Raw genomic sequence first — 27688 nt, 5'->3', positions numbered from 1 at the left:
TTAGTGGAAACGCAAGCCTGATAAAGGTGACCCATACCAAACCGTACCGTACCAGTCAGTGGAAACAAGCTATTAGTCACGTGACCAGGTGTTTTGAAACACTTTAGTCTTGTGACCTGGGTAATTCGAAACACTTTAGTCACGTAACCAGGTGTTTCGAAACACTTGCGTTTCTGGATCTCGACACTGTCGAAGCGTGTTTCACGTCAGCCATCCCTAGTGGTGACCCGTGATAAATAAGGGAATAAACCTTAGGAAAATGAGTGATATGGTGTTGCCACATTATAAAAATAAAATAATATTGTACACCAAACACAACCCTAAAATTGCATTTGTTACTTGATCTTTCTATTTGAAATCAGTTTTTGGCTGAAACCCCGTTCGTGGAAGGGAATCATACACTGAATATGTATTTAACCATAAACACAAGCCTTTCTCAGTTGTGGTCTTTCCATTTAAAGTCAGTTTATTCCAAAACAATCTCACTGCACAGACGCGTCACCCAATATCATGACACAACAGATTATTTTGTGTGTGTGTGTAGATGGTAGTGTGTTTTAATATCAGCTTTAATCTTCACAAGACGGCAGAACGCCAGATCTTGAGAAACAGGATTACTTAATATGATGTAACGCATCATGTAACATGATTAAAATATTTTATTTCAAAATATACAGTAGCATGTTTGGCGTGTGTCAATTCATTCATAGCACTTGTGCGAGCGGAAGGAACTTCAGTATTGGTAACGATACCGATAATTCAGCCAGAAACAGACATTTATTTGTAATAAACATCTCTCCTCTTTTGGCATGATGACACAAGCTTGGCGTACTTGAGGATGAGGGCTGTATTTCTGAAGTGAACCCGCTGGACAGAGTGATGATGATGAAGATGATGATGGTTATTCAGTCAAACATGTAAGTCCGCTGTTCCAGCATTTTCTGGTTTGATGTCGATTCAAGCGGCTGAATTTCTGGAGTTTCTGAAATGGCGTTCAGTCATCCAGGAAGAAGTAGTTTCCACCCTTCTTTTGTTCCACATCCTGAAAGACAAAAGCAGAGAATGATTAACTTTTAATTAAAAACTGAATGAGGTCGGCCTATATATAATAATAATATATAATAGCCTAGTGGTTAGCGCGTCGACATATGGTGCAGTAGCACTTCAGGGCGTCCCGAGTTCGAATCCCGGCTCGAGGATATTTCCCTACCCTAACCCCTTCTCCCTCTCTCCAACTTCGCTTCCTGTCTAAATGCTGTCCTATCAAAAAAAGGCCAAAAATAAATCTTTATAATAAAAAAACTGAATGAGCCGAATTCGCCGTGTGTCCACAAACATGCAAGCAATTAGTGGTTTACAGAAGCTCAGTGTACATAAAGTTTAAGAGCCCCTATTATGGGTTTTTGAAAGTGCCCTTCCATGTAGTGTCACACAGCTCTAAGTGAAGTGAAATATCCAGCTAAGGCTTAAATCTGTAAGTGTACAGTGTTTAAAACTATTGATTCATCTATAAAAGAGTCGACTCAGTGCTTTAAATGAATGGTCTTGATCAGTGTTTCCCAACCCTGTTCCTGAAGGCGCACCAACAGTACACATTTTCAACCTCTCCCTAATCAAACACACCTGAATCAACTCATCAGAAGATTAGAAGAGACTCCAAAACCTGAAGTTAATGGGTCAGATGAGGGAGACATTCAAAATATGTACTGTTGGTGTGCCTCCAGGAACAGGGTTGGGAAACACTGGTCTTGATAACGAGTCTTTATCCGTGCCAGCGCGACATCAATATGGAGCTTAAGCTCCGCCCATTTGTTTCACATGCAATTTCACACAGCAAACAGCGGTGAGTTTGGTGAACTGATGACCTTTACGGCCAACCACAGTCATTTCTGTTGAGCACATGAACACAATGGCACATTAGCTCCGTTTAAGAATGTGCTCCACAGTGCTCAAATGTTCGAGGGAAATGGACGTTTTTAAGATTTCAGTACTGATTAGTATTGAATTCCAGTATCGTGACAACCCTACATTATATCCAATGGAGGTGTGTGGCTTGCACGCTCAAGCAGTGTAACGCACTCGCGCCTTCCAGGGGCACCCAGTTGAAAGAATGCCGCAGGTGCACTGCGAGTCATATGCCAAGAACTGACCGATCAGCTTCATATACACATTATATACATTTGGTAGACTAATTATCAAAAATCCCTTCATATAAAAAAAAAATCCATTGAACAAATTGAGATTTTTTTTTAATTTAAATTTAACAAGGTGGCTAATAATTCTGACTTCATATATATGAATTATTGCCTTTTAACTGTACAAATAAGAAATAAAAACATGTAATTTACACATAAATGGCTTTATTAGTTATAGAAACCAACAGAGTAATGGTATTATGTTGTTAATAATGATAAATATGGGTAGTATAATTAAATGCGTAATATAAAGCATAATATACGCATAAATTTTGAAAATGCACATTAAAAAAACTCATGCTCACAACGGAGTGAGAAAAACATTTTATCCAATAAGCGAAAATGTGCATAAACTATAACGTGAACACATGTAGTGAATGATGCAGATGCTGATCAGATATAAACGTGTGTTTGAGGGTCTTTGCGTCATTAATGTTGGTTTCAGCTCTCCATGTTTCCAGTTTTACACTGTTGCAGATCTGAAATGATGGTGCTGATTGTAAACGGCCTCAGCTATCAGTCCATCATCACAGTGCTTCAGTATTATTCTTCTATTATTATTCCCTCCAGAACTGTATTAAGCAAACTCAAACCGTTATGTACCATGTAAAGGTTTGTGTGAAAATGAATATTTACCTTAATGGAATTGAGTTTGTTAATTCTTGGTCTGAAGTTGTTTGGGTCTCTCCTGAAGGTGATCTCCAGCTGCGCTAAAAACTTATTCATGCCAGCCAACAGCGTCTGCGGACTGACAAAAACAAAACACATCTCAACATTAACTTCACTTTCATTACCACTACAGTATGACACATGCATTCATTTAAATACAATATAAATATAAGTCTGGACTCATTATTGGATTTTATTGATGTTTCTACACGCTGTATTTTGAGTTTTGGTACGTCATACCTGAATTTATGTATTTTATTTACTATTATTTTACCTTTATTTTCATTTCATTTATTATTATTACTATTATTTATAATTATATTGTTATTTTTGAATTTATTTATAATTTATTCAGTCCTTTGCATTGCATTGTTAAAAGGGGCATTGTCTGTTGGTTTGTTTCAATGTGTTTTGTGCTTAATAATTAAAATGTTAATAAAAAGATGCAATAAAAAATGTATAATAATAATATATTTAATAAATGCATTAATATTAGTGCTGTGCAAAGATTAATTATGATTAATTGCATCCAAAATAAGTTTGTTTTGACATAATATATGATTGTGTATGATATATTTATTATGTATATGTGATGCATGCAAAGAAACAAATCTCACATAGATATTTTAATATATACATAACTGGCATCATATACACATATTTCAAATATAAATAGATATTTTCTCAAATATATGCATGCATTTATATACACATTATAAATATACACAGTACACACACACTTAAATTGTCAAAAACTTATTTTGGATTTGATTAATCGTGATTAGTTTTTGCCCAGCACTAACTAATATTCATTTAATTATTTTATTTAAAGTATTTCCATTTTATGCATTAGGCGTTTAGATGTAATGCATTGTCAATGTATTTTAATGCATCAATTATGTCTTAAGTACTTTACAATGAATTATTACAGCTAGAATTATTCCACCAAGATATAATGCATTAATATTGTTGGGTGTAATTAGTCTGGAAGTAATTACTATAATTAAACTACTTGCTCACTTGAAGTCAATTAAGGGATTATTGTTCCTTTTTATGTCATTTAATTACAGGTAATATACTTGCTTAATGTCAATAAATTCAACCGTTCTACATAAATCAATTCAGAGAAGCAGAGCAATTGTATGATGTTTTACAAATATATTTAGCTGAATAATTCTGTTTTTCAACTAAAGGTTTCGTTTATCAGAAAAACTGCACATGCTTAAACAATGAATCGAGTTTGAAATCACTGGTAATATATATATGTATTATTTTATGATGTTTATTGCTTTAAAACATCTTTTTGATACATAGATTTTATTGAAGATTAATACTGTTAACTAAAAAATATGTTAAGTGCATTAATAAAGCATGTCAGGATTTTTTACTAAACCTAAAAGCTCATGTTTGGCTCAAATGTAAAGATTTAAGAGCTTCATTTCTACATGTATATCTATATTTCATAACGATAAATCTATCTATACTTATGATGTTTATTTGGGTCACACTTTACAGTAAGGCTTCATTAGTTTGTGTATCTACTAACATGCACTAATTATGAAAAATACTTTCATAGTTCATAGTTCAACATTTAATAATGCATTATTAACATCCAAATTCATGCTTGTTAACATTAGTCAATGAACTGAGATAAACTAACAATGAACATTTTCATTAACTAACATTTATAATAACTAATAAATGTATTGTGCATCGTTTGTTCATGTTAATAAATGCATTGATTAACATTAATTAATACAAACCTTTATTTCTATGTCTCTTAATGAGATTCTTCAGGAATTCTAAATAATACTGATTAATAAAAAACCAATTAGTATGCAAGTAATTTATAGTGTACTTATATTAATTTATTAGCATTTTAAAGTCTAAATGTTTGCATGTTTTAAGCTTAAATTTGAATTAATTTGTAAAATATATTTTCCCAGTTTTAGTATTTTAGTGTGATTATTACAGAAATGATAAAAATAAGCTTTTTTTCTGTAGGGAATGAACAAAATCTAAAATCACTTGATCACGGGAATCAACATAATCACAGTTCTCTCAATACTAAACAACAACAATGCATATTTTCTCAGTATGGACCCTTTTCATAAGAGTGTTGTGACACGTTTAAAGCAGTGTTTCCCAACCCTTTTCCTGGAGGCACACCAACAGTACATATTTTGGATGTCTCTCTTACCTGACTAATTAACTTCAGGTTTTGGGGTCTCTTCTTATGTTCTAATTAGGTGATTCAGGTGTGTTTGATTAGGGAGAGGTTGAAAATGTGTACTGTTGGTGTGCCTTCAGGAACAGGGTTGGGAAACACTGGTTTAAAGGATCTTAAATCCTTAACAGTAGGGCTACTCGATTATGGGAAAAATCATAATCACGATTATTTTGGTCATAATTGTAATCACGATTAGTCAAAACGATTATCAGTCCAAGTCAAAATTATTCGCCCTCTTGTGATTTTTTTTTTATATATATAAATATTTCCCAATATACAAGTTTAACAGAGGAATTTTTCACAGTATTTCCTATAATCTTTTTTCTTCTGGAGAAAGGCTTATTTGTTTTATTTCGGCTAGAATAAAAGCAGTTTTTAATATTTTAAACCCATTTTAAGCTCAATATTATTCGCCCCTTTAAGCATTATATATTTTTGATTGTCTGCAGAAGAAACTACTGTTATACAATGACTTGCCTGATTACCCTAATTAAGCCTTTGAATGTCACTTTAAGCTGAATACTAGTGTCTTGAAAAATATCTAGTAAAATATTATGTACTTTACGTCATAGCAAAGATAAAAGAAATAAGCTATTAGAGATGAGTTATTAAATTTGTTATGATTCTATTAAATGGGTTGAAAATAAATTTTGCATTAAACAGAAATTGGGGGGGAAAGGGTCACTAATAATTCAGGAGGGCTAATAATTCTGACTTTAACTGTATGTATAGTTATTTTTCTGCCTGTAAATAAGGAAAGGGAAATAAATACAATAGAATAAAAATCTGAAACAAACTGTGCTTTAAGCATCTTCACTGTAAGAAAAAAAACTTCAGCTCCAAAAGTCCTTCAGTCAAGAGCAGTGAGGGATTTTCTCCATTTGTTGTTTGACTCATAATAAACACAGGCGGCAAGAGGAATATTGCGCTGTCACTTTAAGAATAGTGCGGCTCTGATATGCTTTCTCTTTCACATGTCTTTTGATTCTCAACTTGTTTGTTTATTACACAAAAGAGGGTTAATATGAATATTTACTAAACACAGCGCTCTGACACAAATATGCATGTATTTGACCATTAAAGCGCTCGCATTAAGATGCCGTTAGATGTGTGTGCTCCGCTCGTCTCCGAGGCTAAGCACGCGCACACACACACACAGAAACATGCGGTCTCGTTCGCGCTTTTAAACATGAATAATTCGAATGTTCATCAATGAATAATGCGCATCCCGTGCTGCAAACGTTACATTACAGTACATGCTTTTAGTAATGTTCATGTGGAACTGAGCTTTGCAGAGCAACAAATGTGTACAACTGGAAAGGCGGCGGTATATGATGCAATAATCGTTTATCTCGATTAATGCTTTTTCATAATCGTTAAAGCCAAAATCTAAATCGAAACCGGATTTTCGATAAATTGCACAGCCCTACTTAAAAGCTTTTAATATTTACATTTTTATTTAAAACACATGTACATTAATAAGCATTTATGTAATATATGCATGTACTTTGCACCAAATTACAAAAAATGAATGAGCGCTTGTGTGGGGTGTGTGTAATGCAGTGTGTATGGGGGGCAGGACAGTAAATCTGACAGGCTGCTGTTGTCAGTCTCACACTATTGTTTTCCTATGTCTGAAAGTTTTGATAACACCATCGAGTTTTTCTTTGATTATTCCAGCTAATAGGACTGTAAAATAATAACTTGTCGTCTCCCAATTACTGCACTCTGAGTTTACCAACTTATGATGACTTCTGCTGCGGAGGAACAAACTAATGTGAAAAGGGTCCATTGTACAGCTCTAATGCAACGTTTAACCAGAGCAAATCAGTGTAAATGAAGTACGTACGCATTAGCGTTAGTGGTTCTGGATGGAATTCCGTCGAATACGATGACTCTGTCCGCCAGATATGTGGCCATGATGAAATCGTGCTCCACCACAAATGCAGTCTTCTTCGCGTGGAGGATGAATCTGAACGATAATGAAAGGAAGTTAATGAGCATCAAGAATAAAAAATAAAAGCAATGAAAGTGTTGATGATTACCGTTTGATGACCCTGGCAGCCATGAGACGCTGCTCAGAGTCCAGATAAGCGGACGGCTCGTCAATCAGATACACATCCGCTGGTTTGCCTAAACACAGAGCCAAAGCCACACGCTGGAGCTCACCACCAGATAGATTCTGGACCTGCAGACAACACAGCACACAAGGGTTAAAACACTGTGTGTGTGTTGGGGATGTTTTCATCCACTCTGGGGTGATTTTGAGTCTTAAATTGGCCACAACTTTTCTGTGTTTCAATAAATGGAAGGATTTTTGCTGACAAATCTTTTTTTGACACATATTTAGGAAAAATGCTTCAATTTTTTTTTAAAACTCATAGACTTTGGGCAAATTCACTTCCCTTTGGTTGTGTAGGTGGCTGTTTTTGCCCCATTGACTTCCATTAAACTGACATATTTTGATTGCAGAGCTATGACAGCATATAATTATGCATTCTTGGTTGTTGGTGGCTTTCCTTGTTGGGTAGAGGTAAAATGTGTGATTTTTACTGTTGATCATCAGTTGCAGTGCAAAAAAAAAAAAGCCTAGGGTGCTTTCACACCTGGATGTTTGTTTCAGAAGCGGTCTCAATTTCCCAGTTAGCTTGGGTTTGGCTTACGTGAAACCCAAATCAATAGATCCGAGATGGCCTGAATGAGGTGGTCTTGGCTCAATTAAAACGAACTCTGGAGCAGATCGATTGTAGTGAGAAAGCAAAACCATCCAACGAACTATTGAACCAGACTATACAACATTGTATTATGGTAGAGAAAATTATGAGTATGATGGGACGTCATTCCAACTGGCAAATGTGAGTTTCATGTCAAGACGAAAGTAAAAGCATGCTGAAACATTACAGAGAACTGTTTATCTGTTAGGAAACTGACCGAAATTACCAGCTGTAATAATTTTCAATAATAATTTTTCCATCCAGAAAACAAAAGCGCTGAGGGGTAACTCAAATAGTTGGTGGCTGCTCTTTGGGTAAGGGATTCATCAAAACAACAACAGGAATCAGTCCAAGGTGATTCCTGTTTATAATTTTTCCATATTTTAATCTTATAATATTTTATTAGGCATATTGTCTTTCTGCACTGACACCTCGAAATAAAGAACAACATTGATCTCCTTCATGATCTCACTGCAGTCTCAGTTCATATGTTATTTCTCTCTATAAGCCTATATTGCATAATTAAACGCCAACGTTTTTTTAATTGACTGATTGCTTCAATAGAAGAATTTTACAAACTGAAATGAGGCTCTGTATGAGAAAGTCTAGCCTCTCTGATTTATATTTGGTGGCAATGTCTGTGTATCAAAATTAAAGTGCACCTTTTCACTAATAATGTCTTATTGCTTATCATAATATAAAATAATGACGTATGACAGCTGAGCACAATTTGTGGGACTCTGAAAAATAACCCTTAAACTGGCCAATGTGAGGAGAGTTTACTCGAATGCAACTTGTTTTTATCTATTTTGGTTCGCTTAGAAACTTTGCCGTGTGAAAGCGAACCATACCAAGAACAAAAATAAGCACTGTAACAATTGTAATCCCTGATTCAGAACGAATCAGCCGATCTTACAGGTGTGAAAGCACCCTCAGTTTCTGCCTTCTATATGGAGTAGGCATGGGCCGGTATTAGATTCTGACGGTAAGACAACCTTGCATAAAAATATCACGGTTTCACAGTATTGTAATTACTGCTCTAAATATTGGTCTAAACTGCTCTAAATATTGCTCTAAAATTATTTTTAAATGTCTGGGTAAAAAACAAAAACAAAAAATTCCCCTTTGAACACAACACATTTAATTTTGTGAAAGATTTAAACTATTTTGGAGCAGTAAACATGTCAGGCTAAATCAAATGAATCATAGACTTCTGCTGTCTTCATTAGTTTCAAACACAAAGCTTTCTTTACCATTTAAAACAGCATCCTTGGATGTCTTTTCTGCTGGAGATGCTGCGGTCTTAAAAAAACTAAACAAAAAAAGTCAATAAAAAAAAAAATCTCACACATACCTTAGGAACGGTATTACAGAAAATTTTGGTAGTTTAAAAACCTTGACTTTCCCAAACCGCGGTATACCTTGAAAACGATTGTCATCCCATGCCTAATATGGCGTATAGTGTGTGTGTGTGTGTGTGTGTGTGTGTGTGTGTGTGTGTGTGTGTGTGTGTGTGAGAGACCTTTGTGCAGGGGAATATGTGTTGCTATATCTCAGAAAATCAAAATAAGCAGTTCAGCTCTCAGCACACAGTAAACACAGTGTTTTTCTGCACATACATTATAATCTGCTGTTTTACTCTACTGAACTCCATATTAAAGACAGAAACTTTTTAGCACAGGCCAATCTAAAGGGTTAATGTTGCCAAATGATGATCAACAGTAAAATTGACAAACTGTACCTCTTCTTTATATAACAAAATCATAAAAATGACTAAAGCACAACATGCATGCAGGTATAAGATAGGGTAAGATAGAGACATAATGGTGATAAGAATTTCTGCATGAAGAAAACAATCAAAATGCCCCTAAAAGCAGATAATATATACTTCTACAGTAGTGGTGTTTTACTCACGTCCTGGTCTATGATGCTCTCGATCTGCATGGGCTTCATGACGTCAGTGACGAACTGAGGGTGTGTGTACGCGTCTCTGATCTTCTCATGCAGCAGAGCTCTAACACTGCCCTAAAAACACACAGAGATGCTTTGTCAGTTTCAGTTCAGTTTGTCAGTGTTTAACGCCATGCCAGCTTCATTTTCATCAAGAGGAAAAAACAAACAGGACATACAGATCATATGAAGGTTTTACAATTGATTTTTGCTTAAAAACTCTAAAACTGTATAGATCTCTTCAAAAGAATGAACTGAATAAAATAAATTCATCACCATGCTAAATACAGGACCCAGAGAGTGAAATTCAATAGCTTTTAAGACTCTTTTCATACTTTTAAAAACCACTCTAGCCACTTTATATTTCAACCTGTAACGTTGATGACATTTTAACTTGTATTTACTAAATACTGATTACAAGAAACTAATCCAAAGCTGAAAACATTATTCATTTTACTAGTATTGAGATGCGGTTGGAAGGGCATCCGCTGTGTAAAACATATGCTGGAATAGTTGGCGGTTCATTCCGCTGTGGTGATCCCTGATAAATAAGGGATTATCCGAAGGAAAATGAATAAATGAACATTGAATAAAAATGCTAATCCAGCAGGGGGCGCCTATAAAACAGCAGGAATAACAGTGTTGGCTTGATTACTGCAGTAAACAATGCAGCGATGTTTAATCTAGCAGGATTTTATCGTTTTCATGAACTACACAGCATCCTAATGTTTGCAGATTAAAGGCAAACTTCACAATACAACTACACATTGTATAATCAAAAATGATACGCCATGTAATACCTTGTAAAATAGCATTTAAAACTTAAAACCGCGAACACCCTGATCACAGAAGATAAGCAGACACGATCAAACAAAGCATGCTTGATAGTTAAAGTGGGAGGATCTTCTCCAAATATTAAAAACTTGTCATCCTGGAGTAATTGATTCTACAGCGAGTAAAAGGGCTACTTTATTAGTTTTTTCTGTATTAATGTAAGAACAAAATGTAGATTTTAGATCCAAAGGAGGTACTGGACAGATTTTGAGGTTTGGTCATGATTCAGTCCTCATTCCTGCTTTTAAATGTGTGGAGTTCAGCAGAAAACTCACAATTATAGTTCAAACTCACTTTAAACTTAGGGCTGATCTTCTGTGGTTTGTAGCTCACGTTCAGGATGGGCACATCACCTGACAAACACAACACACACTCCAGTTAGCATTAAAGTTTGCATAAAAAAAAAGCTAGTTGCTACTCTTGTGGGAAGAAAGTGCTCGTGTCTAGAGGTAGACTTTTATTTAAGCCTGTGTGTAAGCGGTGTTGGGCTGCAGGGTGACATGGCTGTGGCATACTATATAAAACACGTATACAAGTAAACTACATAGAAATGTCCTGTTGGTTAATTTTTAGAGTGATTGCAGCTACTTTTGCCAATTATTTCTTATAATTTTCCTTCAAATGTGCATTCTTAATGTACTCAAAGTGCCAATTTTATTTTTAGTATGACAAAAATGTGAATCTCTGCATTGATTAATTAAAAAGAAGATGAAAACAGTACAGCCATGGTAAAAACACTGAAAACATTTGTCTATTTACATTCACCAATTGATGAGAACCTGTAGATCAAATAAATAATGGGTGTATATTTTGGCTCGTTTCCACTGACTGGTACAGTATGGTACGGTTTGGTACGGGTCACCTTTATCAGGCTTGCGTTTCCACTAACAAGGGTACCCTTTTGGTGGGCGTGGTGTATGACAGAAAGTTTCAGTCGACGTCATTCTCGCTCGAGGAAATGTCTACAGTAAAGCTGTACGGGTCACTTACATATCATATGAGAAGCACTTCTCACAAAACAGATGCTTCATACACATAAATACTTGTGTAGAAATGTTTATTACTAACTTTTCAATGAACATGAGTTGATTATAACTGCAGATCAATGACAGTGTGTAACAGCCTACTGTAACGTCTGTAATTATATTAAATAACTAAATAAATGAACATATATAAACACATACAGCCCCTTACAGTCTCCGATATGTTATCAACTACAGAAGAACTACATATAGCAGACATTTCGCCCGTATTTAGGTTCAAAACAACACAAAATATAGCCTACAGTCAGTGTAAACCTCTCATCTGTGTCTGTAATCTTCAGCAGCACATGTAGCCTCTGTTAGAGAGTAACTCTGTCATTGTGAGTTCATATTAGTCCAGAAGGTGAAGATAATATGTTAGTTATACATGGCATTTTGTTCATGTTTGCTGAATAATAATGTGCTCCTTTTTTTTTCCGGCTTCTCCTTTGGACTAACTTTGGACTAATATGAACCGGGAATGACGGAATTACTCTCTAACAGAGGCTACATGTGCTGCTGAAGATTACAGACACAGATGAGAGGTTTTCACTGACTGTAGGCTATATTTTGTGTTGTTTTGAACCTAAATACGGGCGAAATGTCTGCTATATGTAGTTCTTCTGTAGTTGGGAACATATCGGAGACTGTAAGGGGCTGTATGTGTTTATATATGTTCATTTATTTAGTTATTTAATATAATTACAGACGTTACAGTAGGCTGTTTCGCACTGTCTTTGATCTGCAGTTATAATTAACTCATGTTCATTGAAAAGTTAGTAATAAACATTTCTACACCAGTATTTATGTGTATGAAGCGTCTGTGTTGTGAGAAGTGCTTCTCATATGATATGTAAGTGACCCGTACAGCTTTACTGTAGACATTTCCTCGAGTAAGAATGACATTGACTGAAACTTTCTGTCATACACCATACCCACCAAAAGGGTACCCTTGTTAGTGGAAACGCAAGCCTGATAAAGGTGACCCGTACCGAACCGAACCAGTCAGTGGAAACGAGCCATTATAAGAAATAGAACAAATAGAAATTAGATTATTAAAAATAATTGTGATTATATTTGTGATTTGTTCTGGTGTGTGCTGGTTTTCACCTCCTCCGTCTGGTTTGAGGCCTCCTGCGAGCATCCTGATGAAGGTGGTTTTCCCCGTTCCTGAAAAAAGAAAACTGGTTTAGATGAAAATGAACTAATTATAAATAATCAGCTGAGATAACATGTTGATTCTGATCTCACCGTTCTCTCCGAGCATGACCATGATCTCGGAGTCGGTGAACTCTCCTTCGGTGATAGTGAGTGTGAACTCGCCCATGCTCTTCTTCATGTTGGGATACTGATAACGGCACAGTTTCTTCACCTCCTCTTCAGCCGCTGTCTCCGCCACTTTAAACACTAGAGATGTCTCTCTGAAGCGCAGGTTCTCCGTCGGCACGTAGCCGTCCAGGAAAATATTGATTCCTGAATAAAAATAAAGAATTTTTTAGTTGCAGCTTATCATTTGCATAAAAAAAATATGTTATATATATATATATATATATATATATATATATATATATATATATATATATATATATATATATATATATATAATATAACAATAATATATAACATTTATATTATATATATATATATATATATATATATATATATATATATATATATATATATATATATATATATATATAAAACAATAATATATAACACATACATATATATATATATATATATATATATATATATATATATATATATATATATATATATATATATATATATATATATATATATATATATATTTATTTATTTAACATTTATTAGATTTTTAAACATTGATGCTAAATAATGATAACAATAACAATAATAATGAACTAGTACAAAACAATAGAATTGATAATACACAATATACAGATATTAATTTCAAAGTACCAAGTAAGCTTATTTGACGTATTTGTTGCAGAGGTTATTCAAGCCCTTTAAGTCACACACAAATGCTGTTAAATTTCCAGTACACACACACACTTAACTTTGCACTGCTATTGCATGTCTGGTTGAGGCAAATATGACAGGATACAAGTTAATATGCACTGATACACTAACCGGCCACTTTATTAGGTACACCAGTCCAACTGCTCGTTAAGGCAAATTTCTAATCAGCCAATCACATGGCAGCAACTCAATGCATTTAGGCATGTAGACATGGTCAAGACGATCTGCTGCAGTTCAAAGCGAGCATCAGAATGGGGAAGAAAAAGGGGATTTAAGTGACTTTGAACGTGGCATGGTTGTTGGTGCCAGACGGGCTGCTCTGATTATTTCAGAAACTGCTGATCTACTGAGATTTTCACGCACAACCATCTCTAGCATTTACAGAGAATGGTCTGAAAAAGAGAAAATAATTAGCGAGCGGCAGTTCTGTGGGCGCAAATGCCTTGTTGTTGACAGAGGTCAGAGGAGAATGGCCTGACTGGTTCTAGCTGATAGAAAGGCAACAGTTACTATTGTGCTATAGTCATACCTTCTCTGACGCTGAAGGGCATGGTCACCACCCCATAAGCACTGGGGACTCCATACAGACAGCAGATGAAGTCTGACAGGTAATCCAGGACACTCAAGTCGTGCTCCACCACAATGATGTACCTATAGACACGAGCAGAGTCTTGTTATTCTGAGATACAGACAGACTAGCGAAGGCTAATTAGCAGTGGTTTCAGAGAACAGTACCTGTCTGGAGAGATGAGGGAGCGGATGGTGATGGCGGCTCTCAGCCTCTGTTTCACATCAAGATAACTGGACGGCTCGTCGAACATGAATCTATACATGAATTAAACAAAATATCAATCAAGGTCACTCCTTACTTTCTCCATCTTATTGTAATTTTTCATTATTATATATTTTTATAATGTCTTTCCTCCTTTATATGTCTTAAGGATGTTTTTTGTCCTCTGCATGGATTTACAACCATTAAGGAAGCTAGAAATTGATGGACTATCATGCAAAAAAATAATAATAATAATTACACTGTATTGTACTTTATGCAGGGCAACACGGTGGCTCAGTGGTTAGCACTGTGGCCTCACAGCAAGAAGGTCGCTGGTTTGTGTCCCAGTAGGGTCGGTTGGCGTTTCTGTGTGGAGTTTGCATGTTCTCCCCATGTTGGCATGGGTTTCCTCTGGATGCTCCCCCACAGTCCAAACACATGCGCTATAGGGGAATTGAATGAACTAAATTGGCCGTAGTGTACGTGTGTGTGAATAGGTGGTTCCCAGTACTGGGTTGCAGCTGGGAGAGTATCTGCTATGTAAAACATATGCTGGAATAGTTGGCGGTTCATTCCGCTGTGGCAACTCTTGATGATTAAAAGTAATAAGCTAAAGGAAAATGAATAAATGAATATACTTTATGAAATGCTGTATTCTTTTGTAAAAATAAGTTTAAAACAAAATCATACAACTGACTATTATTATTACTATTATTGTTATTAATAACTAAAACTATTAAAAATGATTTCACTCATTGAAAAAGGCCCAAAAGTAACCAAATAATGGAACTAAAATAAAATATAGAATTGTCAAAATTTAATCTATAATCGTTGTGGTGTGTGAAAAATACTAATAATGTTAAAATATATTAACACTTTAAAGCAGTTTATAACCATCAATTGTTAACATCAGATACCTATACTAAATATTACAATGATCTTAAGTATTGTTAATTATTAAATTGAACAATATCTATCTATCTATCTATCTATCTATCTATCTATCTATCTATCTATCTATCTATCTATCTATCTATCTATCTATCTATCTATCTATCTATCTATCCATCTACCTACCTACCTACTATTATTAGCCCCCAGCCCCGCTCCCTTTGATTTTTTTCTTCTTTAAATATTTTCCAAATGATGTTTAACAGAGCAAGGAAATTTTCACAGTATGTCTGATAATATTTTTTCTTCTGGAGAAAGTCTTTTTGTTTTATTTCAGCTAGAATAAAAACAGTTTTTAATTTTTTTAACACTATTTTAAGGTCAATATTATTAGCCCCTTTAAGCTATTTTTTTTGATAGTCTACAGAACAAACCATCATTATACAATAACTTGCCTAATTACCCTAACCTGCCTAGTTAACCTAATTAACCTAGTTAAGCCTTTAAATGTCACTTTAAGCTGTAGAGAAGTGTCTTGAAGAATATCTAGTCTAATATTATTTACTGTCATCATGACAAAGAGAAAAGAAATCAGTTATTAGAAATGAGTTATTAAAACTATTATGTTTAGAAATGTTTCGAAAACACTCTCACACACCTTTTTCTCTCTTTAAATGTCAAATAGAAAACAAAGAACTCACATATCAGCTCTCTGAATGCAGACGACGGCACAGGCAAATCTCTGCAGCTCTCCTCCTGATAGGTCCTCAACATTACGGTCGCGCAAGTGCAACAGATCTGACCAATTAGAGCACAGAACCAAAGTCCACATCATGCTCATAATAAAACTATAGTAAATCTCATACATCAGAAATGCATGTGCACATACCCAGCTGTTCACACACCAGCTCTTCTGTCTTGGTGTCATCCTTCCTGCTCAGGATGGCACCTACTGACCCCTGCAGGACAAACAGAGAATTAGAATACAAGAAATGACCTAAAGGGGAGCTTTTATGCCCCTGATGTGCCTAAAGAGAGAGAGAGAGAGAGAGAGAGAGAGAGAGAGAGAGAGAGAGAGAGAGAGAGAGTGTGTGTGTGTGTGTGTGAAGTTTCAGCTCAAAATACAGCACAAATAATGTTTTATAACTCTCTGAAACTGATCCTTTTAGGCTTTGATCCTAATTGTGACGTTTTGGTGACCGTCGCTTTAAATTCAAATGAGACCGTGCTCTTTTCAAAAGAGGGCGGAGCTACAAATGCCTGTGTGTCAGCATAGTGACAAATTCAACAACACTACTAACGTTATCTGTGTCTATGTCAAATTAAGTGTGTGAGAATGCGTCATTCTATGGAGACTCCTGTCGCTGTTCATTTGTGCGTCATCTTAAACTCCACATCTATAATCCTCTTAGTCGCTGACATCCTCTTCAGCAGCTCAAAACTCTAATGGCTAATGGATGGCTGCTTCTCACTCAGGGCTGTTTATGCTAATAAGGGAGAGATGGTCATTAGTGGGCGGGGCTTTCCCCCTCTGATTACACATACAAAGAGAGAATGTCAATCAAAGCGCTTCTGAAGAGGCTGGTTATATTCACACACTGCTGCCACACAACTGTGTTTAAACCCCTTATAAAGGTGATTTTTGCATAATAGGCACCCCTTAAATTCAAATCAGCTTGCTTTCATTCTGACCTTAACGGTTTTGGGGATTTGATCAACATATTGAGGCTTTACGATGGCCTTCAGGTCGTCCTCCAGGATCTTGGTGAAGTAATTCTGCAGCTCAGAGCCGCGGAAATATGCCAGAATCTCCTGCCAGTCAGGGGGGGCCTGGAAACACATTATACAAGTTAAAAACCGGTGCATCTCTCCAAGATAAGCCTTACCATAGTATTAAACTTGGGAATTTATTTGTTTTAATGCCATATCAGCAGCATTGGCTATATACATGGCAACACTTGTACTAAATACTCAATATATAATTTAAAATTAATAAATATTAATAAACTCTTGTAATAATCATTCATTGCAAATTAAAATCTATATATACAAAGAACAACACAGACCAAAAAAAAGTGATTTCAGTTTGATCAATGATAAATATTGTAAAATTCCTCAAGAAGACACCTTTGACTTAAAATATCACATGAATAAAAGCATTCTCTAATATCATTTACAAATATACATTCTATTAAAATGCATTTTTTACATTTGAAAATAGTAAAGCATGGTACACAATAATTTGATTACTAAACTTCAAAATCAAAAGATTTTATTAAAGGGCACCTATGGTAAAAAATCTACTTTTCAAGCTGTTTGGACAGACATATGTGCATGTATGGTGTATAGACCGTCATATTGGGGTGATATAAACACACCCAGTGCTTTTTTTTCAATTTAACAACATAATAAACGGTGGACTAATTGGAGCGGTTTGCAAACAGACCGCAACTTTACGTAGGAGAGCGGTCCCCCCACCCACCAATATTGATTGACAGGCGCGTCATCATATCCTCAGTTTGTTGATTCACGTCCGCCATTTTCAGCGTGAGTCGAAGCGATATCACTAAAGGAACACGCTAGCTCTATTTTTAGATGGAAGGCTCATTAGGCTCAACACAAGATCAATATTCTGTGATTCGTGATTGCCGTAGAGCGCGCGGAACTGTTAGCAAGCGGGGCATGGAAAAAACTTTCAATGCTTTTCTCACCACTTTTAGAGCTGTTAGCTACAGGTGAATCAGAGCAAGAAGCAGAGGATGCAGGAACACTGGAAGATGCTTCCACAACAACGCCGTGGCGCCGCTTCAAGTGAGACATCAGATTCGTCGTACTGCCCGTGTATTTTACAGATGCGCGGCACATTTTGCAAATTGCATCTGTCTTGTCAAGTCGTCCATCTTTCTTGTAAAATCCATAATGTTGCCATACTTTAGATTTAAAACACAGTGGGGAATAAATTGTCTTGGCGTCCGACATGTTTATTTTGCTTCTCGCACTTTCTGAGGGCGCACCACTAGCTTAATCCGCACACCTGACCTGAGTTGTAGTGTAAGAGTAGTGTACACATCCGCAAATCCGTTGCTAAGGCATACTTTATGTAGGTCGATTAAATTATGCACTAAAAACAGTTTGACAACACTTGTTAATAAATAAAAAATACATTCTATATTAAAAAGATAAGTTGTATCTTGGAAAAATCGATGCATCTCGCAAAAACCGATGCATCTCGATTTGCTTTTAATAATTCATTCATCCTCTGCTGCTCTACCGATGCACTCGCATCGTGCACGCGCATGACCGCGTATCGATACATATCGGTTTATCTTCCCATCCCTACTGTAGATGGTTGTGAGAGTGAATGTTTTATTTTTACACACATTTGAATGAAAGTAGTGACAGAATTTCAAAATAAAAGTCCTAATGCATTTCTGTAACCTTCTGTACATTTTATATTCTAACAAAATAGATCATTTTGCATGTCACTAGCTATGTTTCCATCCACCTATTATATGCAAAATGCGCATGAAAAAAACGGTTGATGGAAACGCCAAGATGCGCATAAAAAACATTTGTGCATAACTGAGTAGGATAAACTTTTTATTCGATAAGAAAAGATGCGCATAAACTACGATGGAAACACTTTTACCGCACAAACCCCAGCATGCGCATTAAAAAGGTCATGTGATTTTGTTCTGAGGTCATGTGATGATAAAAATGTGTGTGAATGGACAAACCATCAAGCTGAGCACATTATAAAACATCTAAAATGTTGTTTTGATCATTCTAGAACGTCTAACCGTTTAAGTATTAGTGTTATTATAATATTAATGACCTCCAGAATCAAGAGCATCTGTGCTCGGCGTCTGACACCTTCAAACGCCACCGCGCATTCACTGCGTGTCAGGATTGCCTTCTGAGGGGCAAGTCATTTATTAGATGAAGAAAAGATTGACGCAGCTTCTCCTACTGCAGCAAACTCAGTTTTTACTGTTGATATTTGGTGCCAGTTAATCAGGAAGTGAGGATTTTGTTCGCTTTGACTCGTTGGATGGAAACGATGCTTTATTGGCACATCTTTCATGCGATAATCTAGATTTGCGCATAAAATTCATTCGCATTTTTGGATGGAAACATAGCTAATGTCTCCTTGCATTACTTTATTATAAACAATTATTCAGTTTCATAGTGAGCTTAAAACTGGCTCAAATTAAGGGAATGGGCGTTTTGAATAAACACACACAAACATTTGTTTTTGTGAATTGTGTGGTCATTACATAGGTTTCCATACTTTTATACTGTACAAACTGTATTTTCTATTGGCCTAACACCACACAACCTCTAAACCCAACTCTGACAGGAAACTGTGTGCAGTTTTACTTTCAGAAAAAAAAAATCATGTGTATGGGTGTCTCAGACTCACATCAAATCTCCCCAGGTTTGGTTTCTGTTTTCCCGCCAGGATTTTGAGAGCAGTGGATTTCCCAATACCGTTAGTACCCACAAGCCCCAGCACTTCACCCGGACGAGGGATGGGCAACCTGACAAACACAAACACTCAGATTAAACAACAATTACTGAAACCTTATTTAAATTTGACTCGGATGAGATGTGCGCTCGTACCTGTGCAGTTTGAAGGAATTGGCACAGTATCTGTGTGTGGTTTCCTTCTCTAGGTTGCTTGGCAGGTTCACGATTGACAGAGCACCAAATGGACATTTCTACATTAGAATAATTAAAATGGAAAATTAGGACTATTTAAATTAAGGTTAAGATCATTATTGTTTAATGCAAACAAATTCCAGCAGCTCACAATGTAAATCAATGAAATCTTCATAATACAGCAGACTATAGAGACGCATATAAATAAGCTATCGCTATATACACAGTTGAAGTCCAAATTATTCACCCTCCTGTGAAATTTTAATTCTTTAATAAATAAATCCCAAGTGTTGCTTAAAGGAGAGATTTTTTAATAGCTTTACTAATTTCTTATGTCTGACAGAACATCATATTTTACTAGTTATTTTGCTAGATACTAGAATATTTAACTTAGAGTGCTATTAAAAGACCTGAGTTAATTAGGTTAACAAGGTAAGTTAGTGTGATTAGGCAATTAGGGTGAGTAACAGTGGATTTGTTTTATAGCCAATCGCAAAACTGATTTCTTATGGGGGTTAGAAATATTGACCGTAAAATTGTTTTATATTCATATAACCAATAATCTCAAAGATAATATTAAATATTTTATAATTTTGGATCAAGTCTCTGTTTCAAAGCATTTAATACTAAAATGACTGAGTAGTTAAATGTTGATAAATGTTTTAGAGCAGGGCTATTCAATTGGCGGCCCGCGGGCCACATGCGGCCCAGAATCAACCTCCGAGCGGCCCAGCCCATGGTTCCGCCCATAGATAATAAATTAATATGTATTACTCATTAATTGTTATTTAATATATTATATTAATACAAATATAAAGTATTTATTATGTCTATGGTCCCGCCAAAAACTCAAATTCCTACGTAAATTACATAGTCTGCAACACGCAAATAATGCAGAGCGTGCCCGATTGGAAGCGGTGTGCCTGAGCACGATTCACTCGGGCTTCACCCGAAACTGAAGATAAGATGTGACTTTTAAGGGCCTGTTTCATATAAATTTACTAATCATTCTTACCGATTAATGAACGCAAACTGGTGTAGATTATTAAAGATGCAAACCCCTCACTGCACCACAGCTGCACCTTTAGCAAACCTCCTAATTCCGGCAGTATGAGGATTTTATTATTGTTAAATGGCTGATCTGTTTGGTGAAATATCTGACTGCGTGTCACTGCATCCTAAACCGCTAAAATGATATAACGGTATAAAGAAATCTCCACTGTGCTGAGCGAGAGCGCTTCTTAAACTGAACAGCGCATCATCAATGACGCAAGCGTGCTCAGGCCTGAATGCAACGTGAGTGCGGGACGTCGGGGGAGACAGGAGGGGGGACAAGCGTGCTTCAGCCCAGTTCAAGGCAACTGTACATCGTGTGAGTACACCTTCAGATTCTGTTAATTCAGCTCTTTTTGTTTGCACCTTTTGCTCTGCAAACTGACCAAAGTTAAAAGAGAAACAACGAATAAACCTTGTGTTTTTCAATAAATTTGTTTGTGTTGGTTTTAAAATTTGTCCATATGAGCTGCTTTACCGCTAAAATGACTGGCCCAGCTAACCTTCTTGGTTTGACAATCTGGCCCAACTAAATTTGTAATTGAATAGCCCTGATTTAGAGGCATGGGATGATCAATCGCACTGAGGAACAGTAAAAGTAATGGTTCTGGAAATTAATCCTTCTCAAAAGCCTAACTAATTATAATAGATACATCTGAACATGATTCTTCTAAAATATGTGCATAGATAATGATCCCCAATGATCAATGCATATAAACATCAAAAAGATACGTTTCTTTTTTTAGGCATTAAACCTGTTTGTTTTAATACCTTAATGCAGATTCCACATCCGATGCAGAGAGACTCTGAGATCCAGACGATTTTGCTCTGAGGTGAGACTTCGATACACAGCTTACCTGAGGAAAAAAACATACAAACATTGGACATCAGTGATGCAGAATACCATGAGCAAATAAAATAAGATCAGATAAAAACACAGTGCATTTCTTACCCATCCGCACCACGGGACAGCTCTTCTTGCACTCCTGACGGCATTTCTTGGGTTTGCACTTGTCGTGGTTTACGATAGCGATTCTGGTGTTCTTGTCCGCCATTTGCCTGGTTTGATGTTCGCGCACTGGCGACGCAGATCTACAGGAACTGATGAGGTCTAGACCTCACTACAGACAGAAAGAGAGTTTTGTGTTTAGTTCCATATCAGTTTATCTGGTTAATTCATAGCAAAAGCACATCAAATGAACTAAGTGGGCTAAGTGGTATATATCGTTATCGCATAATGAAATGTGATTACTTTATATTTTAACAAGTGACTTTCTTTCAATATTTCAACATACAAGAATTGTCATTGTTTATATTATGTATTTTTGAAGGAAAAGTTTGATATTTCCTTAAAGTGTTTCCATATTTTATTTTCATACTTAAGCTTTCTTTTTCTGTTACTCACTTGGGATATATTTTATAGGGTTTCTGCAGGATTCATGAAGCCAAATGACTTTAAGACCCTTTTAAGACCATAACCAAAGGAATGTCAGACTTATGCAGGGTTGAGACTTTTTCTAGCATTATCATGAGGAATCGTGTAATTGTTTTTAGGTTTTTTTTTCCTGCTTAGGGAATTTAATTTAAAGAATTTGCTGTTAAAACGTCTGACAGCTGTTAGGAATTGTATATCAATAAAAATCTTAAATATAAAATATAAAGTTTTATTGAGATGTATTGTTGGTGATTGTATGGTTGTTGGCCCAACTGAATAGCTTTTCTTAGACAAAGAAAAATTAAGACCTATTTAAAATAGACCTACAACCCAATATTGCAGTGGATTTAAGACTTTTTAGGGGTCTAAAACTTTTTTGAAATTTAAGACATTTAAAGACCCAGCGGACACCATGTTTTATATCTGAGATATTACTTGAGAAATGTCTATAATAATTATAAGATATGTCCACATAAAACAGTGAAATGTGACATACAGTGGAATTTATTATTCATCTAAAGTTGCATTATGTACAGTATAGTAAGATGTTTAAAAACAAAATACAAAATAATCAAATAAGATCAATATCTTTTCTTTTCTTAATATTCATCTTATTTGTTATATAAAGCCCTTTTGTACATTTTCTGGAAAAACTACCTTTATATAACCTATATTGTGAAAGATATAGTTACCGTAAAAGAAAATTTCTCATACTGTGAAATAAAATTTTGGTCATAGCACCCAGTCCTATTTACAAACAGTTAAGAAACAATTTTCTTCAATTAAAAAAAAGTATTATAACAAAAATGCATCTTCAACAACAATAAATAATACCTAAATAATAAGAAAAATCAAATACTATTTTTTGAGTTAATTTAATAAAAATTCAACCATTTATGAAGAACTATAATAATGGTTTATTTGTCTGATAACATTCAAAATAGAGCATTAAAAAAGCATACAGTGCTCAGCATAAAGGACTTCACCCCTCACAGATCTTTTTTTAAATTAGTATTTAAAATACTTCACAATAATATATTATGCATATATCGATTAGTCCATAATGAAGGCATAACTAAAACTAAGCAAACAAAAAAATGAAGATCACAGACCTAAAACTAGTACCCAAGTTAAAATGTTGGGGAAAATAATAACAAAAAATTAATAAATATAAAAATCAAGAGAAACATTAAAAAATTATGTTTGTAATTTATTTTTGCAATAATTAATTTGAATTTAAATGTATTATTTTTCTATTCCTAAAGATATTCAGAGACCAAACTCTTATTTTACCGTATATAACTTTTAGTAAAACTGTTTTGTTTAAATGCATCAAAATGTATTGGCTATATTCACTGAGAAATGGATCAAAATATTCGTTTCAAAAGAGGGTTGCTTATTTATGCTGAGCACTGTATGTTTGACATATTGCAAATATACAACATTGTTTGCCATTGCAAATATCGACCTCACTAGAACATGAGAAAAGATGAATAAAAACACCTCATAAAAGATAATATTTGGTGATAAATTACATATTGCATTGGTGTAAATCAGAGATGTTAAACTCAATTCCTGGAGGGTCGCAGCCCTGCACAGTTTAATTCCAACCCTGCTCTAACACACTTAAGCTGCGGTCACACTGGGCTTTGTGTGTGCGAAATTATGTCCTACGGCGCTGCGAAAAGGGGCGGGATTAAACAAGATGATCAGACATTAAAAAAGCGAGCGATTGCTCCATGCTTTAAATTTCTGTGCAGAGAGGTCCTGTTTTGATTCTCGATTGGTCTCACGCAGTCAAGTGATGCGATTTCGCAGGTCAGAGTTCACCAAGCTTGAACTTTGCACCGCAGCAACATGCGAAAATTGACGCATGACCCTGCGTTTCCAGTCTGACGCATTCGTGTGCGTATGAATGGAAGTCTATGGGAGGAAAAGCCCAGTGTGACTGCAGCTTTAACTGTAGATTTCAAACAAGCCTGAATTATTCAATTAGTTTGATCAGGTGTGTTTAAATAGGGTTGGAACTAAACTGTGCAGGGCTGCGGCGCTGCAGGAATTGAGTTTGACATCCCTGGTGTAAATGCTTGCAATAATCCTAATAAAAATGACTCCTATGATTTACTGAGAGAAAAATGGATTGAGACTACATTAGGGGTGGGCGGTACACCGATGTCATAGTCATCACCGGTGTGACATTGCGCCACGACATGGATTTTCTAATACCGTCAATACTGTAATAAATCAATTATGCGCCTTGAAGGCTGCATTTACATCAATAGCTAATTCTAAATAATAAGGCATTCAATTTTCTTCAAACGTTCAGTTGTGGTCTGAATACATGTCCTTATACTAAAGGGCTCGAAATTGCAACCATTTTGGTCGCATGAGCGCCCGAAATTTAATCTATGCACCTTCATAATATATTTGGGAGCATTTGTGTGTCTGAATATAATGGTTGTAGTGCAATCTGATTTGATTTTCTCTAAAAACTTGCTGAATCGCTCTACCCTGCCGCTGTATTGGTTTATATTAGCTGTCAATCACTCAACGCTTCCCGCTGGAGCTTTTGTTACTGCAGGAAATGCAAACGGCTGAAGAGTGAAAAGTGCACAGGTTTGCAAACCTCACCTAAAGTTATAATAATAATAATAGCGCAGATGACAGCGATCATGACATGAGGTAAATGTTGATCCGCCAGCTGAGATCAATCGAGTGTTTTCGGAGAAGGTGCCCGAATCTCGATGCGTTGCATTCACCGCATGTTCAGCGCAAATGTCCGCTAAATATAAAGTCTAACACTGTACACATCATTGCCAAAGAAACTCACCTTTACTAAGTTTACACTGAAACTACAGCTCATAACAAAGAGCGGAATTGCGCCGGTGGTCATCATGAGAATCCTGCTCTGTCTGCTCATAAATTGGTGCGGCTGACTCGCCTGCTTTATTCCACCAACACAGAGAAATGAAGATCAGCTCATAACGAGACTGAGCATTTACAATGAAACAAACCAAAACTTTTAAAGAGTGATAGAAGTGAGACTTTCTTTTGTCCGTTCTTCCTTGAGATGTATATTATTTTGCTATTTAAAGTAATACCATGATATTATACCATCACAGTTCAAAAGATGAAAAATACCGTGATATTAATTTTAGGTCATATCGCCCACCCCTAGACTACATCATTTTCAGGTTTTTAACATTTAAAGAGATCGTTCATCCAAAAATGAAATGTATTCACTATTTTCTAACCCTCAAGTGCTATAAAAGCTTTACAAGTTTCTTTATTCTGTTGAACATAGAAGATATTTTGAAGAATGTTACAAACAGGTAACCTTCTATATATAGAAAAAATACTAAGGAAGTGAAAAGCTATTGCTTTCCAACATTTAACATAAAAAAATATTCAAAAGAAAAAGAAAAAAGATTGTGTGACATGTAGGAATGATGACAGAAATTATTAGTTTTGGCTGAACTATCCCTTTAAGTCCAATTTCAATTTATTTTATTCCTAACATTACAAGTTTTACTACAACATCATTCAACCCTACTAACAATGCATGTCAGGCCTTTCACTTGAGCCAGTTAGAAACCACCTAGCAACCATTCTGAACACCCTAGCAACCGCCCACAATCTTCTTCAAAATCTGGTAATCACTAGCTAGCACACATCAACAATCAGACACAAAAGAAACAAGCTAAACACCAACAAAATACTATCTTGAAGCAGTTTCTTCCCATCTAAACCCATCTTAGATCCTGGCCGGCTCACTGGTTACCTCAGTCAACTGTTCACCATCTGGATGAATGAGGTTGCTGAGTTGCCATATATTTGACAGTGCAGCAATGAAGTCACATGACAGCTCGTTTAAACATACACACTGCACTGTCATCCAACCCAACACATGCATTATTTAACTGTTAGTTTTAGTGTCATTTATTACAGTTCTGCTGAGATAACCTGAGCTTTAAAAGGATAGTTCACCTAAAAATTTATATTTGCTCACTAATATTTACATTATATGACTCTCAAGTGGCTCCAAAACTTATTCTGTTGAGCACAGAAAATATATTTTGAAGAAAGCTGAAAATCTGTAACTATTGACCTCCATAGTAGATCATACAGATGAAGCAAATTTGGTTTTATATTCATATATTTGTTCATTTTTGAACATTGAAACATTAACATGCTCCCTATAACATTGTTTGCATGCTACTTTTAATATTGGGTGTGAAATTGCATGCAAGTACAACTCAAAACAACATTAGCACGATTTAATCGACTGTGAACAAACATTGTACTTTGACAGTCATTGGCTGATAATATGAACTCACTATTCAGAATTAAAAACTAATAATTTTCTGAAATTATATTAAGGAGAAAGTCAGAACGTGCAAATATAAAACCAACTTAACCCCAATGGTGAAACAAATACAATGGAAGTCAGTGGTTACAGGTTTCCAGCATTCTTCAAAATATCTTCTTTTATGTTCAAAGAAACAGCTTTTTGTCAAGTGTAAGCAAATAATGACAGAAATGTCGGTTTTTGGGGGTGAACTATCCCTTATGTCTAGATCAAGGCGGATCTAGATCTAGATCAATGGGACTCGAACGTGCAACATTTTACAATCAAATTATTAATTAGTACGTCACAGATCCTATTAATGAATCGTAACCTGCCCGCTCCCTAACAGACAGCCACTTATTTACATAATAGACTAACTGTGCATTCAGAGATTTGTCTAAAGACTTTATAAACTGTAATAAAAGTGGAGATTTAATCAAATCGAACACGTGGAGCAAGTGCGCGCGCACGTCATGACTCATTTGCGCGCGCCTGTGAGAATAAACGATGACGCAATAATTTACCTCAGACTTTCCCCCTGTGTGTTAACCATATATCCATAACATCACTTCACTTGGTTTTTCTAAAACGCCAGCTTAGTTATTAAACACTTCGATCAGAATGCCTTTCATTGAGTATTATTGGAAAAACAAAGATATTTGATTGAAACTAAAAGGCCTCGCGCGTAGGGCGGCACACGCACACAGCTGACGCTCCTTTTCTCTGTGCAAACATCTTTAAATTTTCTCTTAAGTCTCAGAAAATGGCAATAAAACACAGCTCACCTCCCGCTGTTGGGCACAGCGCAGTATAACGCGTTAATGAGCGTTAAATGTCGTCTTTCTGTATGAAGAAACGAACAGCGCGTGCTGCTCCGGCGCGCACGAGACAACACCGGTAGCAAAGATGGCG

The 27688-nt window shown here is 35.7% G+C and overlaps 1 protein-coding gene across 1 annotated transcript; it reads right to left on the bottom strand.

Moving 5' to 3' along the window:
- Window positions 1-440: 440 nt before the first annotated feature.
- On the bottom strand, window positions 441-27688 carry abce1 (ATP-binding cassette, sub-family E (OABP), member 1). The gene is made up of 18 exons (XM_056449820.1): window positions 27562-27688; window positions 21946-22114; window positions 21765-21850; window positions 19902-19999; window positions 19702-19819; window positions 16971-17108; window positions 16168-16237; window positions 15980-16076; window positions 14351-14440; window positions 14145-14266; window positions 12866-13087; window positions 12725-12784; window positions 10887-10945; window positions 9723-9833; window positions 7140-7282; window positions 6944-7066; window positions 2832-2943; window positions 441-1042 (listed from the first exon to the last, which is right to left on the bottom strand). The coding sequence occupies exons 2-18, from the start codon at window positions 22046-22048 to the stop codon at window positions 995-997; spliced, it is 1800 nt and encodes a 599-aa protein (XP_056305795.1). The 5' UTR covers window positions 22049-22114; window positions 27562-27688; the 3' UTR covers window positions 441-994.

This window comes from Danio aesculapii, chromosome 23, assembly GCF_903798145.1.
Source record: "Danio aesculapii chromosome 23, fDanAes4.1, whole genome shotgun sequence".
In the NCBI taxonomy this organism is placed as follows: Eukaryota; Metazoa; Chordata; class Actinopteri; order Cypriniformes; family Danionidae; genus Danio; species Danio aesculapii.
The sequence above is the reverse complement of the archived record's forward strand: the minus strand, read 5'-3'. Positions and strand labels throughout refer to the sequence as shown.

What these genes read in the sequence shown, in the direction of transcription:
- abce1 (XM_056449820.1), bottom strand. Translation starts at nt 22,048, where the DNA reads ATGGCGGACAAGAACACCAGAATCGCTATCGTAAACCACGACAAGTGC. An exon ending in CTGTCCCGTGGTGCGGATGG is followed by an intron (nt 21,851 to 21,945) that starts GTAAGAAATGCA and finishes TTTTTTCCTCAG; the next exon opens with GTAAGCTGTGTATCGAAGTC. An exon ending in AATTCCTTCAAACTGCACAG is followed by an intron (nt 19,820 to 19,901) that starts GTACGAGCGCAC and finishes TGTGTTTGTCAG; the next exon opens with GTTGCCCATCCCTCGTCCGG.